Here is a 19248-nt window from a genome sequence, read left to right on the forward strand (position 1 = left end):
TTCTTTATACATCAACCATAAAATGGATTTATTTTACCAGAGGTCCAAACATATTTTTGTTGCCCCAGGATGCATAGAAGATGTCAGTGTGTCATAGGAATTCCACTTCCACTACTACAAGCCAGTGTTTACAATCTATATGTTCTTTTGCTCAACCATTGGTTTGATAAAGCCATGTGTAACTCTTTTTCATGTTACACAATATCAAAATGCCTCTGTCTAACTGGGACAATCCTACAATCTGTGAAGGAAAAAAGAAAGGGGGGGGGGGGGAAGGCAGTTTAAAAAAATAATTCCATCTTCATTTGAACAAAAGGACAGGTGTGGTTCTGGAGGTGAATAAGGAAGTGTAAGGCTACTGGGTATAGGTTGGTTTGGAGAAAAAAAAAAAAACCCTCAGTGTTTTGTTACATCATTACACTTCTCTCTCCAAGACAAATATGTGGAGAGAAATGGAAACTTGTACAAAACCACACTATCAACATGTACTTTTACCTTAATTAGACTAGTATTCCTTATGTGGTTCTGGTTTGTGCTGTTGAGACAGAAACAAACTAGGAGTCTGCCGCTGCATGAATCTGGTGAGGCCCCAGCACCTAATAGTAAACATAGCTGAAGGGCCAATGGAAGGTTAATGGAAGAGGAAAAGTAGGGAGCAAGTTAATGGAAGTGGTGTAGTGGACACCTCTGCAACCAAACTGCTCTTCAGAAAAGCGGACTGTTACTGTGTGTGTGTGTGTGTTTTTGGGTTAAACCATCTACTGCTGTCAGGTAAACACATCTCCATCAAAACCACAATTCAACAGCATCTGTAGGCCTTCCAACGGCTCTTAAATTAACTCCATTCTGGAAGATTTTTAGTTTCCCCCTCATTACCACCCATCACAGACCACAGGAGGGGGGTGGGTATTAAGAATGAGGGTAAGAGTGGGGATCTGGGGAGCAGAATGTCATGTTTCACTTTAGAAAAACAAAAATCAGAAATTAGAAGTCCATACATAAGTCTGTTTTCTCCTCCCTCAGAAGGGGCAGCAAGTTTCACAAGGCTGCAGTTACTCAGCCACACCACCAGGGGAGTTGCTCTGTCGCCCCCTCACTTTAGCAGCTGGACGATGACAGCGTTGAGGAGGTTGGCCTGCTGCAGCGTCTGGCTGTCGTCCGACAGCTCCTTGTTGGGGAACGTGGTCATGAGAACAAACTCTCTGGCAGCCATGGTGGGCCGGGCCGCCACCACAAATTGGCGCAGGTCAGACACCCTGAGGGATACAACAAGACATCATGACAGGAAATATGGGTTTCAATTATGTTTGTGTGACAGGATAAAATGTGGTCACCCATAGCTGATCCAAACAACAACAACAACAACTACCTGGGGATTGATGTTTTCCACCTTCCTCAATCATTGACATAGCTACATATATATGCTGAAACTATTAGTGCATTATCTGTTTGACGAATCAACAGCAAAAATGTATCAAATGTAATTGGTTATAGCTCCCAAAATGCTAAGAAATGAATGTTTTTCTGTTTTAGGTCATGTAGCGGCTGATTAGAACAGGGGTCTTCAAAGTATTTATGTTAATGTCAAAAAATACATTGATAGTGCAACACGAAAAAAGTTAATGTTTGTTTCCACTCCTATTATTATTCTGTCGTCTTTCTTCATTTTGGGGATAATCATGTTCTAAGTTTTGGAACTTCTTTTAATGCTTTGGGTATGTAAACAGAAGGTAGATTGTATAAATATATGTAAAGCATAATGTTGCCATGGAGTCAGTTTGTTGTGGGCAACAACTTGAGTTTTTAGTCTGTATTTGTTTGCATTTTGGCCAACTGGCACCATCAAACGTATGCCGAATTAGCTATTAGCAGTTCCTGTTTGCAATGTACTGACATACAGACAACTATTCCTGGATTATTCTGATATTGAAGATTACTTAAAAACATGATAATTCTCAGGCAAGTTCTGGAGTTATCAGGAGCATTTTCCCCCCTATGTTTTCTAAACAGATTTATGGACTTTTATTTGCGATGGACATCGAATATAATGATATCCTCAGACATCACCTTTTCACCTTTTATGAAAGAGCAAGAGGACCTACAGTGTTAACTTTGTTACACACGCAACAATTCAATATTATAATAATTGTATTTTTTACCACAGTTGTACCAGCTCCCACAGCCTGCACCACAAACATGGCTGATAGATTTCTGGTAGTATTGGGAAATATTAACAAAGCTAAATATTGTGACTTTTTTAAAATAATACCTCAGTTTTTATATAATAATGTGACAATATTTGGAAATTAGTATTGGTGATTTATTGGTTGTAGTGTCAAACAAAAAAATCGAAAAGCATGTAGTATGAAGTATTAATACTGAGGAGGTAATAATACAGATATTAATTCCCACAGTTCTAACTTGGTCTTGGTTAGTAAGGCTCTGTTTCCTCTGACTCTCTCTATGATCCCTTATAAATAGCTGATCCCACTATGGGGCTGTTGCTGAACTTGCTGGAGTTTAAAAACGCAGCTGCCTGCTAAGTTGGACCTGACTGTCAAAACAAGAACAGGTTCAGCTGAACTGCAGCTAAACTGGATCGATTATGAAAATACTTTATAACGTCCGCCCACACAGGTGATTCAGAGGAACACCATGTAATAGTGCTGTGCGCTCACTAAATGAAATTAAGGAAATTGGTTTCAGATTCCAGCTTTGTGATTTCCTGTTCAGCAACCTCACTAACTGCTGAGTCGTGAGTTCAGAAATAGTCGCACTTTTGATTTTCAATAAATACATAAATTTAAAAATCGTAGAAAAGGTTTCAGTCGTAGTCATCTGGACACTGTTTTCAGAATCAAGACGTTTCGGCTCCCATCCGGAAGTCATTCTCAATTGTGAATAAATTTAAAATTTAAAAAAAATTAATATAAATCATATTGTAAAACATTTTGTCCCTACAATAAGAACTCTGTCTCTTTACACTCTACTGCAGTATCTGTAAACTATATTGGTAAATGTTCACAAGCATAGGTTAAGTGAAATTTTCATATTTAGTTAGTTAGTTACATTTCTCTGCATTTGCAATCAAACAAACAGCTAACCAATCACCTGTGGGTATGGTTGAACCTTTGGATCAGCCTGCTGCCGTCGGCCAGCCGGATCTGAATGTTAGTGACGGGCTGGGAGGGGTCGAGGCTTACAGAGGCGCTGGCTTGGGCCTCGTTGGCAGCCTGGTCCTGCTGGGAGGTGTCTGGAGCTGAAACCAACTCTGGGGTGGCACTAGAGAGGGGAGGAGGAGGAGGGTGGAGGAGAATTTATTCAGACTTCATACTTTGTCAATCTGTGGTCATAATGAAGAATACGTTAGCTGAGGCAATATGTTATATTCAGAATAGGAATGTTAAACTGCGCTTTTGCATTTTTCTGGGGTGAAAAGTACAAGAGTAAAGCTGGCACTTTCCATGCATCTTCATTGTCTAATCATGATTTATCTCATGTACTCCTCTGCCAGCAGCAAAACTCTTTTCCGGCTCCAGCCTGATTTTCTTTTTGTTTCCATTTCAGCCATTTCCTATTACTTCATCCCCATTTTTTTTTTTTGTTGTCAATGTAATTGCTACTGGAGATATTAAAGATTGCAGAATAATACATCACTGAAACAGAGAAGCAGCAGGAAATGGAAGAATGGATTTACCAATTATAAATGATTCATTCAATTAAATTCATTTACTTTTATGCTAACACTGACACTTGCCCATTATAAGACGATGAGCTTCCTAGCTACTGTAGCTGCAGTAGTGACCGTTTGCTACAGGTCTGGTGGTTCTGGCTGAAACTCCACAAAAAAGGAATGAACAGCCTCCTGCAGCACAATCCACTGTCAAAACAATCCCATTTTTAGTTTACAGGTGTAGAGCATGTAACGGCAGCTGACAACCACATACAAAAACATTTTATAACTAACATTAAGCAAGCAAAAGAAAATATTTAAGTAAGTGAAATGTAAGACTTTTTAATACCTTCTAGGGCCCTTTTTTTGAGGAAACTGGATTCAATGCTTTTAAAGACTTCAAGACCTATAGATACCCTATATTCCTGCTTTGAGGGTACATGTGATTAATAATGAGCTGCTCTTAAAGGTCCAGTGTGTAACATTTAGGAGGAGCTATTGGCAGAAATGGAATTTAATATTTCTAAGTATGTTTTCATTAGTGTATAATCACCTGAAAATAAGAATCGCTGTGTTTTCATTACCTTAGACTAAGCAGTTTTTATCTATAGAGGGAGCGGGTCCCCTTCCACAGAGGTCGCCATGTTGCACTACCATGTTTCTACAGTAGCCCAGAATGGACAAACCAATCACTGGATAGGGCCATTGGCGTTTTGCGTAGCCACCGTAGTTTCTCCTACACGCTTGAAAGGGGAGGCTGATGCAAGCGGTATTTAAATGGTTGCAAACTGCAGTTTCACCGCTAGATGCCACTAAATCTGACACACTGGACCTTTAAAGGTTAATCTTCCACTCTGCTGTAAGTAGGAGAAAGTAGCTTGATAAGATTGCTCTAAAGAGCCAACATTTAAGTGTAATTCTTTGAAGTTTGATAAATATGGAGCCTGGCCTGAAAGTGAAAGAAAGGGTTTTACAGATTGGACAGGATTTGTATTCAATCCAAACATTAAAATACTTAATTAAAATAAAATCTGATAATTGAACTGTGATTATGAAGCATGTACAGTGCATGTGTAATTTTAAACGTTATTTTAAGTTTGGTTAAAATCCCCTGATTTTACTTAGAGTAGAGACAACTCTATCCTTAAGTTTTAAATGTGCTTTAACAGTGTCACATGACTAATCAGAAACCAGCCATTTATCTGGAATGAGCCCAGGCAGAAAGTCACTACCCAGACTAAAGATGATTCTCTGGTTTACCAGCTTTTATTTAGACCTTGCATTGAATGCAGCTGCTGCTGCTTTTTGCTCTGAGGAGAAACAATAAGAAACAATGTTAAATAAAACAACAAGACTGCTTGTCAGTCTTACCTTCCCAACTTCTGTCCTTCACCTCCAAAGGCCTTGAAGACCATCCTCACTTTGCTGAAGTCCTCGTCCCTGTGGTCCTCCATGTCTAGGTTGACCTGGCCCCCTCGAGACCGCTGCCTCAACTCCAAGGGAATCTCCCTGCAGGGTGACAATCAACAGGTGTTAGTGAGAACAAAGCAGTGAATAAGAGAAATAAAACGTTACTGATTGTTTCACTGTGGTTACGTTCTAAAGCACAAATAAAATCGCCCACACCTCCGCACAACGGAAGGAACCACATTGCTGGATTTTGTGTGAATTCAGCCGAAGCGCACGCTACGTCCTGTCCCCGGGCCCCTCTGCTCTGCATGTCTGTGTTTCTCAGCTCTGCCCTCGGCCAAACAGACACACACAGACCTGCAGCTCTTTATCCATCCATAGTCTCGCATAGCCGGAGCTATCTCTCCCTTTGTTTTAGCGTAGTGCCAGCGCTGGAGTTACATCCATGACACAGATAGAGAGCAGAGACAGCGATGTAACCTGCTCGTTACATTTTTATAGAGTTCCGACCTCACAGCCGTTGTGAGCGGTTATTAACTGGGGGTTACACACCAAAGGTTGATGCCCAGAAACATCTTGAACACAGCAAACTAATTAGAAACTAAGAAAATACAGGCAGAGGACAGCGTCTCGGCAGATACAGACACCGCCGCACACTTCTAGTGGCTCATAAGTGATGAGAAAATACTTGTTTTTTAAGAAAATCCTACTTATTCTGCCTGTAAGGACAGAGTGTCCTGGACCTATGATGAACCTATATGCAGGGATGCAAACTCATCAGGGGTGAAAAAGGTGACAAAGATGCGAATCCCCTAGGGGGGTCCGGGGACATGTCCCCCCACGTGAAGGCAAATATCAGCTTTAAAATGTGGATTTACAGTCAATTTTAGCTTTAGGATATATAGAAAAAAACTCACCCTAGAATTATGACATTGCTTTATGAATGTCTTGTGTGTGTGTGTGTGTGTGCGTGCGTATAACTTAGAACAGGTAAACAGAATAATCTCACCCCTTCCTGATTGCTTCAAGGAAGTTGGCATTGCCAGGATCGTTGTAGTTTCTGAGTTCACCGTTATCCAGACTGAAACCTGTCTTCCACAGCTTCAGCACCACGTGTACCTAACACACACACACACACACACACACACACACACATTATTCATGTACTTAGAGGTCATGCTTCAATATGGATGTTATTGCCCTACAATTAGTGCAGGTAAAAATTTTATGAATTCATCTTTTCTACTGAGACTTTTTTTAGTCTCGCACTTGGCTTTCATACAGTATATTACTAAACTGCTAGTAATGAAAATCGCAGCATTACAAGCTTTAATGCGAGTATTGTAGTGACAAAGGTTAGCTTGCTTTAAGCAGAGCGGGGGGTGACTGACTTATTTTTCCCCTTGGTTCAGTACTACAAACCTGCAGCAGTTCGCTGCCCTCGACACACCCCATACCTGCCGAACTACTGCCCGTACACTCCGTGATTAGCCTACAACTTAATAATTTGGAAGGATAATGAGGCATAAATTGCTTTACTTCCACTCTATACCGGCACATCCAGTTCGCGTTTCCTGCACAGGGCTTACTACTAGAAAAACTGTATATATTTCGATATACTGTATTTAGAAGTGCCTATAGAAGGATTTCCCTCAGGAGATGCATGTCACATCCAAATGCTTATGCAGGAGGAGGCTGGGGAGAGGGAGGGAGTTAAAACACTACACCACTGACTGACTGAGTAGTACCAGTGAGGTGCAGTGTTGAACTTGCAGAAGGAAAATCTGTTGATATGGACTGCCTAGTTTGTAGTCGCATATGACTGGACAATATAGAACATGACACCTGTGACTGCCTAAACTATCATAAGATTTTAGAAAAACAATGCTATTCCTAATGTGAACAGAAATACACATTTGTTAAAGTTAAATGTCCTCACTCACCGTGAGGACGTGAAGAATAAGCAGTGAATTAGGTTGACTGATCACTTGCTCTATTGACTGAAGAGCTACCTAAACGGCTTGACTAGTGCCAAGGATGCCAGAAGCAAAGGAAGAACTGCAAAAAAGAGGACCCATCAGGAGCTGTACTCACATCCTGCTGGCTGTTGGAGGCATGCCTCACTCCAGACACATAGGCTGACTCCTCCTCAGGAGCTGCGCCTAGCCTGTAGCCTCCACCAAGGAAGGCCTAAGCGATGAAAGGAGACAATAAAAAAAAATAAAATGAGAGACAACAGAATCGCCAAGAGGAAGAAGAATTACAAACACAAAAAGAAGCTGAAGAAATTGCTGACCCGTTCGAGCAATAGCAAATTAAAGCAGACACGCACCACAGAAAATGCCTGATATAGGACAAAAACTGCCAATACAGACTGAGACTGAAAAGAGACAACATTGTTCTTGTGAGTTTCATTTCATTTTACCTTGGCTTTGCTGGGCTCTCCTAGCCCTCTCCCACCCCGGTCCAGAGGCACAGCTCCATGTTCCCTGGCCCCCTTGAACAAATCGTCCACCACTTCATTGGAGCTCTTCTTCTTGGGAGGCCCAACGATCTGCTGCCCACTGCGCTCTGATCCCCCCGCAAAAAACCTGGCAGGGTGTGAATATAACATGGTATGGAATTCTTCCACAATGTAAGTAAAAGAGCAGACACAAAAAGAACAACCCACTAAGGTGCCTATTAGTGGTGTAAGCGGTACGAGTATTCGCCCCCAAACCGTTCGGTACAGGTAGTTCAGTATGCGACTTTGTCGGATCGGTTTGCCCTGTGACCCAAACTATCACTGTCAAAATAGTCTATTTATGTCGATTACTCGCAGGCACGGAACAGAAATTCTAGAGCACGAGTTTTACCTGGAACGTTTTGGCAGAGCACCAGTTGCTGTCTATCAACTGTAGCATGCTAGTTGACTTATCCCGGTTAGCCAGGTTAGCCAAGCTCATGTAGTGTTGCTGCCTGAGAATGGTAAACACAAATGAGAGACCAGAGCTGGACGATCCTCCCGTGCCATTTAGATCCACTGTATGGGAGCATTACGGTTTCACGGTTAGTTACGATGGTCAACTATGAGTGTCACACTGTATGCCGACATTGTTCAACCGAAGTCGGGTATGACTGCGGAAACACATCAAACATGTCATTTACCACGGCATCGCCCGAATGTGTAAAGCAGAACGAAACAAAACCAGACTGGAAGGCGAGTCCTCCTCCCCACAGCGTTCAGGCAGCCTCTCACTGCAGATTCAGACCGTGCCAAATCAATAACTAATGCTACAGGAGTGTTTATCGCTGCAGATATACGACCAAATTCGGTCGTAGAGAATAAAGAATTTAAGCATATGGTCAAAGTGCTTGAGTCCCGCTACAATGTGCCTTCACATGTGCGTAGGCTCCATAGCTGCGCCAGGGGCGCTGTGTGCCTCCTCAAAAATGTAACTACACATTGGGGTTACGGCAGCTATGGAGATAAAAATGTGGGAAACGCAAGAACTGTAATTGGTCAGTTTGGACTGCTTGTATTTTCTCCTACAAGTTTCTGATGCTTGTAGAGATTAGTGTTAATGAATACAACACTGAGAAAGTTGAAAAAAGGCTCGATCTCCTTTTCAGTAACACACATTTAGCAAAGCCACCTCCACTGTAAACCTCATGCTCACTGCGACCCCCACTCTATCACATCAAATGAAACAACTTAACACAGCGACTGCACAGAATACTCTCATATATTACAATGAAACAGAGAGGACCTTCCCTCTATCACTCTGTATCACAAAGTGAATGAAAAAAAATTTTAAACACAGTTACTGTTGGGGAACGTAAGAGCACAATACAGCCTGACCACGTACGATACATTCGTCTAGTTTTGCAACAGTGATGTCACTGGGAAAAATCTGACAACCAACTATAAATCAAAACCTACACGGCATCCACGGCATGAGTCTCGCCAACCTTTTGCGTCGACCATAAATCCGGCTTTAGCAACACTCGGTAGTTTGTAATCCGTAGAGCATGGATGCTTTGACTCTTACTGAACAAACCAAATAGTACATGATGCTAATAAAACACTAAAATCACAGACTCACACTTTGTAGCATTTTTTTAAGTGCAGCTTTTAAGATTTCTGAACTACAGTATGTATGCACTTTAGGGTAATAGCACATTGTTGCATTTGTGCCAGGTCGCCCCCCCATGTCTACAATGTTCCAAGTAGTGTACACGCAGCACAGTTAGAGACATCAGGAAAAACAATGAACAGACTTGAAAATTGCCTGAGCTACATAATCCACCACAATAAACATGAACTTCAATAACAGTGCTGCATTAAGTTACTATGCTTACTGTCAGTCACCTGGCAGGAGGAGATCTAAAAACACAGAGAAATAATGCCTTAATACTACATGCATGTTTGGTGAAAACAAGTAAATATTAAAGCCATTATGCACTGCAAAACGTCTTTAGTTCAGCTTGCTTACTGATGACTGTAATAAAAAAAAAAATGGACTAAAAGGACATTAGCAACCCCACACAGTCCCTTAACAACCAGTCCAACGCACTGCCCCAGCAGCAGAATGTGTTGATGCTGCAGAAAAGCATGAACGACAAGCTCGCAGTGAATGAGGTGAGAGCAAAAATAGTTTGGTGCATTCTGGAATCACCCCAATCACTAGGTGTGACTTTCTACCATCCAAAAACTGTGAGGATGTACAGCTCAGACAGACAGCCATGTCTACAGCCTTGAACAACTGTCACAACCATTTTGGAGGATGAGAAAGACCTCCAAACACTACTGTTACACACACACACAATCAACTGGGCAGTCACTTTATTTATTAACTTGTCTTTGAGTCCACTTTAATCCCTCTATCCCTCTGAAGAGCCCTTGAGCATGACACTCAATCCCTACCAGGCCCATGATCGATTTTTTATAACTAACCTTACCCTGATGTATGAGGTTCTCGAGAAGGAGTAACAGCCAAATATCTCCTGTATGGTGATCAATTAAATCATTTCAGAAAAAAGGCTGGGTGGCTCCCGAATTCAGCCTGAAGACTGCCTTATTTCTTCACCTGGCACTTTTAAATTGAGTGGCACATTCACTAAAGATAGATAAACACACTATACTGGGAATTAAACTTACCTTTGGCCTTCCTCCTCATCACTTTCCTCCTCTGCCTCATGCATCAGATCTCTGAAGGAGGTCACTCTGGGCTGAGTGCTGATGATAGAGAAAAATATAGAGCTGATACACTGATTGATGACATACACTGATTGTATGTTACAGAATTATATTGATGATGGGCAATGAGACAATTCTTTTAAAGTTTACTGATGTCAACACTGTTGCACAGAATTATGGCCCAGGACTGTTTGCTGAACTAGACTGTTGGACTTTACACTGACAAAGAAGCAACCTATAAGTGTGCCAATAAATACAAGTGTGGGTTAACAGGGTATATGCAGGAATCCTAAAGTTACATTTAATACCTTTTTTAAAGACCCTTTCCATACATTTTAAGACCTCATCGCCACTTTGAGTTGAATAAATTGAGTGACTAATGCAAGGTTTATTAAAAAGAGTAATATCAGTAATCAGGCATGTGATTGGCAAAGGACAAAAAAGCAGGAAAATATACAGAGCACTGTAGTGGTTGTGTGTGAAAATGTTGTTATTTGACTAAAAACTATGCATTTTCCCATAATTTTAGACTATTGTCATTACAGTATTTATATAAAAAAAAGACTAACACATTACACTCACCAAATAAATGAAGTAATGAAGAAGTAATCCCTCACATTTTTGTGAGTGGGCGCACTGTGTGCCATAACAAATAATAATCACAATACTGGTTGTGATTTGCTCATCCTCCCAAAGTCAGGGTGAAGCCATAACCAGCTGTAGGGGTGGGTATCGTTAGGATTGTATGTGTATCTTATCCATACTCTTATCGGCCCGGTTATTTATTAATACTCTTACCTGTTCTTATTCATTACTAAAGAATTGGGGTTTTTTTTATTATAATTTTTTTAAAGAATAAATTCAGAACGGGATTAGAATTTATTTGTTTTAAATATAACTAAATATTGTTTCGAGAGCAAGAACAGTAAAGTTCACAAACAGCAAAGTCACTATATACACTCAGTGGTTATTTCAGTGGAAACAAATCTAAAATGTCAGTAAAATAAATAGCCTAATATTCCTGACACCAAAACAATGAGTGAAGTTTAGAAAGAATGAAGAAGTCAAGACATCAGTCAGGAGGAGGACGGACTGATACTGGAGGACCTCCTGGCCTCTGTCCTCCACCCTCTGCTGCAAGCACCGCTTGTAGAGAGAGGAGGGGCAGCAGCTAAGTTTACAAGAATTTGCCAAATTTTAAGATTCGTGGCAAACACAGTTAGGCTACATAGGGATAGCTTTCACTTTAACTTGTTCATAACAGTTAGCTTAATAAGAGCGCTGTGGTTGTAACGACAATTGCGGACAAAGCAGGTGACTTGCCCTCACTTCACCTGGTTCACTGTCTCCACCGCGGCCTCTCCGCTCTGCTGTCCGCAGTGCGTGTGTAGGAGCTGAACCCCGCCCTCAGCCAAACACGCGGAGGAGAGGGCAGAGAAGCGAGTGCAACCATAACCTATTTTGTAACGGATCTGCGTGATTCACGTGGGTCACATTTTCTGTATCCGGTATTCTGGATTGTATTCTGTATCCGGAAAAATCACATCCCCGATACTGAAAACAAGCCACAAAATGTAATAATACCTCTGAAAATGGCGTTTAAGACTTTTTAAGGGCCTTAATTGTAGCTAAATTGATTTATCAACTTTAAGACCCCGCGGACACCCTGATTACCAAAAGCAGTGACAGGCTGTAAACATTACCTTGGCCCTGCAGACCGGGACACCGAGGAGCCTCCCTCAGGTTGAGGAAGCGTTACTATGTCGTCATCAGCTCCATCCTCAAAGAAACTGGCCAATGCAAGCTAGGAGGAGGCAAAATGTACCAACAATGTCACAACAAAATCCTGACAGACGGTTTAACAACCGCAACTAATTAGCTAACAAGTGTTACTTGTATGTACCTTTCAAGCAGTAGTTCATGTAAAAGCTAGATAACTTTTATCTACATACTTCTGGAGTTCCCGACCCTTCTCGCGTCCAAGACCCCCAGCACATAGAAATATTCAGACCACAGGAGCCCAGCTAACACATCATTTTGATGTTTCTCTGATTTAATTGTGCAGGCGCTAGCCGAGTGAGAAAACTAGCATAATCTCATTCAGTTTCATTATCTCTATGTGCTAGACTCCACAAATAAAGAGGGGATAAAAGTTAATCTTCGTGTTCTTTAACTTACGCATCTAACCTTAACGTTAATACTTCAACGAGACAACCGACACTGCAGCATTAACGTTACAACCTGACCAATGTTGATGCTAGATTAAGTTAACATTGACCTAGCTTCCCATCGTTACACGCTAACGCTAGCTAGCACAGTTCAATGGACTCACGGAAGACTGGCGTTAGCAAAAACTTAATGGCAACCTGCTTTGTAATGGGACAACATGAATAGACCTTTTGTAGTTGTGGCTGTGCCAGCTAACTAACTGTTCAACAGCCTCGTTGTTGGTGACAGAAAGCCTTCAGGCCATTGTCAAAGGGTGACTTGCACAAATTACCGGCAACACAGGCTAACGTTAGCCGGGGAGCTATTCGTCTCACACACGTCATGTCACCGCTGTTTCATTTTGATTTCTGATCGTACAGTCCGCCGCAAATCAATGGAAAGATACAGAAAATACGTACCTGCAAATTCCAGCCGGCGGACTCCAGGAAAAACCGGGCCCTCTCCTCATCAACATCAGTAACAGCGACGAACTCCCTCACAGACTCCTCTTGGCTCGCCATTTTGATTTGCTCCTTCAACGACTCGTCCGCCTCCAACTGAGGAAACAAGCAACAGATGATGGTTCCTATCTGGTTTCAACCAGGGACCATAGCGAAAGACACTTAGACAAGCATATTAAAATTAAATAAGTTTGCTAACGTGTGGTTGAAGACACGTTTGTATTTGTTTTTAAAGAATATGCGGCACTCTTTTAATTTTAATAGCCCATAGTTTATTTTTGATAATCACAATTTGTTGCACTGCTAACATTGTTTTCACCACCAGGTGGCAATGTATCCACAGGTTACACAAAACTACAATAACTCATAAGTATTCTCTGTTAAGAACAAAGGTCTTAAACATTGACCCATGGATCATAGAGGAAGACGTGCCAGTATGCCTGGGTGCATAAGACTGCAGAAAATACTTACTTTTCTGTATGTAATTTACAAAAGACATGGTGAAGGGCTTTTTTCACCATCTTTTTATGACAACCAAATTATGTAACAAATGATTACACTGGCTAGCACCTTTGCTTAGGCTATGTACAGTGGATAATGGCTAACATTCTTGATAGTAAAGGATGCCATTGAATATATACTTTATTTATAGTTTTGTCACCTACTTTCACTACGGGGTCTGCTTTCTCTAATACATTTGAATTTCTAGGTTATTTTTCTCGCCGCTTATAGACATTATTAAGGTTTTCATCTCATCTCGTCTCACTTCTCTGATCCCATCCCATCTCATCAAGATGTGACACCTCAGTGTGAGACCACAGAGCTTCTAACACAGCAATCAGATCTTAATCTGCATTTGATCACACTTTTCAGCCCCTATCTCTAGTTTGTCTTCTTGTGCAAGACTACCGTGAAACAGATGCTGATTGAAGCGTGGGACACCTCACCTCTGACAAAACGGTTCCAGTAAACACGTGCCTCTTTCAGTATGATAAGCAGATGGAGAGAATATTCCCATGGGAAATAACTTTGTACCCCCGCTAAGGTGTCGGGCTGGTCAGATGGCATAAAATAATAAGTACTAGACAGATTGGGAGCATCCTAATTGTTTGGGGGAGGGGGGGTTCATGCAGTCGCTGTTGGTTGTTTGATCTTCAAGGCTAATTAATCTGTAGCAAAGTGAAAAAAACCATGTTGTCACCTCACCTCATGAAGCACAACCCCCATCTCTCCTCAGATGCACACAAAGAACAAGATAAAAACAGAAAAATACAGCGCATTACACTGAGGAGGTTTCAGTGGAGGTGAACATATATTGTTTCCCCTTTGGATGTTTTTAGCTTCAGGGTCTGTGTGATGAGGCAACAGCACGCAGATACAGGGCAAGAGAGAGAAAGAGACAAAGAAGACAATGGCGAGAAGAGAAAGATGTTTTAGCCTACAGACTGACACATTACAAACAAGAAAAAGTGTGTATGTGAAAGGAAATTGAGAAAGAAACAAGACAAATAAAGCACTAAAGGCAACAGTGACAAACCAGAAATAAGTATTGTGCAATAACTGTGTAGCCACACCAATACTGTAAGTTAGAAGAAAGGACAAAACACAACAAAAACAGTAAGATTCAGCCATAGCTTGGGTGACAGGTTGACAGCAGTGAATGTCGCCTCAGGAAACCCTGAAGGCATGTGTTTGTCGATGTACAGTATGTGTACGTATGTGCTTTATGTTCCCGTGAGATTTGAGGCTGACGTTGTTGTAGTGTAATGTTACCACCAGTGTACAGTTGCAAAAGGTTAGAAGCCGACAGTTGACACTGACATGTCAGCAGAGGTTAATTCAAAGGACGGGACAAGGAGAGAAGCGTCTGAGGCCCTGAGACACGTCAAAAAACATTACACAGAGAGGTAAAGACATTGCCAGGAACTGATTCAATGAACCTGATGGACAGAAAGTGTATGAATGAGATTAAATATAGTCACCAGGTGTCAGGCAAGTTAGCCAGATATGCTGTCAGACCAGATAGCTTTTTGATTTTGTTTGCTGGTTGAGACTGATAAGCACAGGGCTTTGCATAAACATAAAGCCACTATACTTTAAAAGGAATAGTTTGACATTTTGGGAAATACCCTTTTTCACTTTCCTGCTAAGAGTTAGATGAGAATATCATTGCATCTTGTGTGAAAAGGTTGCGTGGGCATCTCTAACAGTAAGACGTGACAGGCATTGGTTTCTGTTTGACTTGTTCTAGTGATTGGCTAATCCTTCATGTCCTGCATGCAAACACTAAATTTGGGAAAACTGCTTTTAGTTTTTGTGCTGCACACACTTGGAACATTTTACAACACACACTAAACACATTTGTACCTAGGTCAATTTAAAGGCATGATTACAAACCACTCCGCACTTGAATGTAACTGTTTTTAACTGTGTTCTGTTGCTGCCTGTTTGTTTGTTTTCTTCATTATTTTTTGTGTGTATTTATTCTGTTTTGTACTCTCGACATCACTGAAAATGAGGGCATGCCCTCAATGATTCCTCGGGATTTAAATAAAGGTGGAATGGATATCAATACCACTCTCATGTCTGTGCATTAAAGCTAGGGCAGACAATGTATTTCAGAAGCATTTTTTGTTGAAATTCTCTTTACACCCCGACAGCAACCAATAAATAAATGATGGCTCTTTCTATTCAAGAGTACCAGTAAGCCATGACAGTGTGACAGTGAGAAAGTTGCTAGATGACGTTACACCCTGATTTGCATAACATAATGATTTGCGCACAAGATTAAAAGAGGATGGTTAAAAAAATGAAGCTAAACTAAACTAAGTAAACTACTGACTCTAAGCAGCTAACACCTTGTATGAAAGCTGTTGTATAGACTGTGGAACTGAAGTATCTTGAGCCGAGAGGCTCCAGAAACTGAAATAAACAAACTTTTGCGAACTCTTGTAAACTCTGTATTTTGTGAAAACATAAACCCAACTTTAATAGTCAAGTTAAACCCTTAGAACAAAAAACAAAGTAGTTCCCCAGGAAAACAGTGGAGATTAGGCTAGTGATTGGTCATTAATACTGGTACGCACATTTATGGCAAAGCCCCCCAGGAACGGAGCTGGACTGGGAAGCGATTTTGGTGTCGTGGCCGCACACTGACCCAAAAAGCATTTTCCCCATACACAATCAATGGAAAATGAGGGACTGTAAAACAGTGAACACACTGTCACAACCCCCCCGAAATTACTCTTTCTACTATCAGAATTTGATCCATTCGGTCCAATAACATTTGGAAAGTCTAGAGGAGCAGTATGATTACATTATTTTGTCCCATTCCTGTGTGCGGGAGCCAACAGGAAGTCAGCCGGCTCTGCCAGTGGAAATCTCAGACCTGCATGCTCTCAACCAGCTCGGCTAGTGAAGAACTCTAGTGCAAATGCTCTATGGCCCCCAAAACGTGGAAGGCTTTTTTGTTATGTGCACCCAGTGAACAACTTTCATAGGCAGGGTTACGGTGGCATCTTTGAACGCAGTATCCAGTTCTGTTGTAGCATGTTTATAGCTCATTCACGTTTCTATCTGGCAACTGATTGGTCGACTGAATGTGCTGTTGCTCACCCCTACTCACTGAACTCAGTAAATCCTCAGAACCACAGCCATTGTGAACAAAGATGAGAGCATTTTCACTGAAGAATATGTGCAACTCTCTTCAAGGGAGAGGAATTAAGGTCTGCCCAAAAAAGTTGCTAGATTTGTCACTGTCCTCTTTTTTGAAAAAGAAAAGTTGCCAAATCTAGCAAGAACATCACTAAATTGGCAGCACTGAACTGAAGTTTGAGTATGGATTAAACAAACGAGATACAATGTGTTAATTAGTGAGCTTTACAGGTGTTGGTAGGCATATTTTTGAACGTGAGTGAGGCAGGTTAGCTGTTTCCCCCTGCTTCCGGTCTTAATGCTAAGCTAAGCTAAGCTAAGCTAATTGCCTCCTGGCTCCTGCACACATATGAAATGTATCTTTCCCAAAACGTTAGACTATTCCTTTAAAACTATAAGGCTGTGTATTCAAGTGGAAAACAGGCAGTTGAATCATATGCAAACGTTTCTCATTTTAGATTATACATTGTGAACTTTAATAGGTCTGTTAAAATCCCTATTGCAGTACAGTTACCTCATGAAATAGCTAAAGACTATTTGAGAAGCCAACTTGCCATTAGAAGAAAAACACACTCCTGTTTTAAGATACCTCACGCTGCCAAGCACTGTAATTTCACCTTGAGCAACCTGCAGGAGGTCAATGACTAGCAGAGCATCATGAAAGTCAGGTGAAATGACAGCTCATAAACGTGAAGCTGTTGGAGGAGGTTGATTAGGACAAGCATCCATAAACCTGGAGACCCGAGAACATCCCTCCACCTCCCTGTCCCCCACCCCTCTAAATCACATACACAAGTTGTGCAATTACCTTGCTCTTCTTTCCTCCCTCAGGCAATGGCACCATGTCGTAAAGAGAACCACAGCATCGTTTATGACTCTTGGCAGTTAGTTAGTGAAGGCTGGGTCTGACTCCACCCCTGTCATAGCTTGCCAATCTCTGGAAAGCACCTAACCTTTTGACCGAAGGGCACTTCGGAATAATACTTTATGTAGAGCAAAGGGAAGGTGAAGGTGCATATAGGAGCCTCATTAATATAAGACAATCTTATCTCTTGCTTATAAAATTACATTTGTGGAGTTTTTGCTCTTTTTACCACTTTTATCACTACAGCTGTCTGACCTTGATATTGAAAGTGGTTACCTTATACAACTTTTCATTTGGACTTTGCTGTTAGCTTTGGATATTTCACTCCAGTACTATAATTTGTTATCCTCCTCCTCTTGTTTATCCTTCTCCTGCTGCAGGAGTGTCAAGCAGAACAATACATCTCCCTCGCCTCCAGGCAGGCAGTAGCTAATAGTGACAATGCTGTGCGAGGGGTCAAGGCTTTATGTTGACTTAACTACCCTGCAAAAGGTCAACAGTGTCACAAACCATTGGTTCTTTAGAGAGGAATCCCAAAACAAGACTGCACATAATGGATGGACAGCAGACATGGGTGATGCTGGGCTATACGTATAATAGAAAAAGATCTTTGGCACTAACTCCTTATCCAATTGGTTATCTGTGTTGCCTCATAATTGCATGTGTATCATGACCTGTAGTCTTCAGTTTGATTTTCCTTGCACCACAGCTTTGTGAATCTTTCTCCAAAAGTAAATCATCGTATTCATTCCTTCAGTTTACCACATAATTTGCAGTTATGATCTCTTTGTTACGAGGAGCCAGAGGGTTTTTGGACCCTGTGCTATGATACTCATTCTGCTTGTATCAATGTCATCACCAACGGTGGTTTAGTCTGTTGAAACCACTAGTGCATTCACAATGTTACATTGGTATTTCCCTTTAGGATAACTTTTTAGACAACCAGACAGACACCATCATAGAGGTCCTGGTAAAGTCAGCTCCAACAATGGCTGCCCTTAGGGTCACTGTCAATGTGGGACTTTGTTCCCACCCATCAACAGCCTAACCATAATTACAAACTGTCAGACCTATTTCTTGGGATCTGGCTGACATAATACCACTGGAACGTACCTTACATCATTCTGTAATGTGTTAAACATGTGGAAAGTAATAGTAGTAGTATTAGGGACTACGGGGCCCTATAAGAAGCATTTGTGGTGGTTCACCATTCATGAGATGCTATAGACCAGTAATAACTGCAGTAACAAAAGTACTGCCTTCATATAGAGTCGTGAAAACAGATTAGAAACATTATGGGAGAACAAAAGAGCTGCAGGTCATGATTGTTTATTGACTGAGATTAATTCCTGATGCATAAACAGATACACACTTGACTAGATGAGCAGTAGCTATTTGCATTATCTCAAAACAGGATGACATCAGCATACATGGGTGGAAGAAGTACTCCTTTATCTAAGTGAAAGTAGCAACCCCACAGTGTAAATATATTTAGTTACAGCAGGCCCGGCACCAGGATGAAGTGACTGAAGGGGCTGTTAAAAATTGCGAGGGGGCAATTTTTTTTAAATAAAATTCATTGATTTAACTGTGCAATAGCCTCAGAAAGGCTAAATAACAACAACATAAGACTACTGTTTCAAAATCAAAGAATACATTTGTTTATCAGAGCACTCACATTAGAACATATCAGAGTGCTAAATATTTTTTGAATTTATGAACGATTCTCTGTCACATCAGCAGAGGGAGGCGCGGAGAAACAGTTGTTTCCCTTCTGTCTGTGGATTTCTGCTACAAT

At 41.2% G+C, this 19248-nt stretch overlaps 1 protein-coding gene across 1 annotated transcript; it reads right to left on the reverse strand.

Moving 5' to 3' along the window:
- On the reverse strand, positions 1-17455 carry nsfl1c (NSFL1 (p97) cofactor (p47)). Its single transcript, XM_044212267.1, has 10 exons — positions 17394-17455; positions 12890-13027; positions 11966-12066; positions 10224-10301; positions 7509-7674; positions 7178-7273; positions 6093-6202; positions 5045-5182; positions 3112-3282; positions 1-1256 (listed from the first exon to the last, which is right to left on the reverse strand). The coding sequence occupies exons 1-10, from the start codon at positions 17427-17429 to the stop codon at positions 1094-1096; spliced, it is 1197 nt and encodes a 398-aa protein (XP_044068202.1). The 5' UTR covers positions 17430-17455; the 3' UTR covers positions 1-1093.
- Positions 17456-19248: the final 1793 nt, after the last annotated feature.

The sequence above is a fragment of the Siniperca chuatsi genome, linkage group LG10, assembly GCF_020085105.1.
Source record: "Siniperca chuatsi isolate FFG_IHB_CAS linkage group LG10, ASM2008510v1, whole genome shotgun sequence".
Taxonomy (NCBI): domain Eukaryota; kingdom Metazoa; phylum Chordata; class Actinopteri; order Centrarchiformes; family Sinipercidae; genus Siniperca; species Siniperca chuatsi.

Excerpts from the sequence above, each read along its gene's own strand:
- nsfl1c (XM_044212267.1), bottom strand. The coding sequence starts at position 17,429 with ATGGTGCCATTGCCTGAGGGAGGAAAGAAGAGCAAG. Across the intron at positions 13,028-17,393 it reads AGGGAGGAAAGAAGAGCAAG|TTGGAGGCGGACGAGTCGTT; the intron begins GTAATTGCACAA and ends TTGTTTCCTCAG. Across the intron at positions 7,675-10,223 it reads GATGAGGAGGAAGGCCAAAG|GTTTTTTGCGGGGGGATCAG; the intron begins GTAAGTTTAATT and ends ACACCCTGCCAG.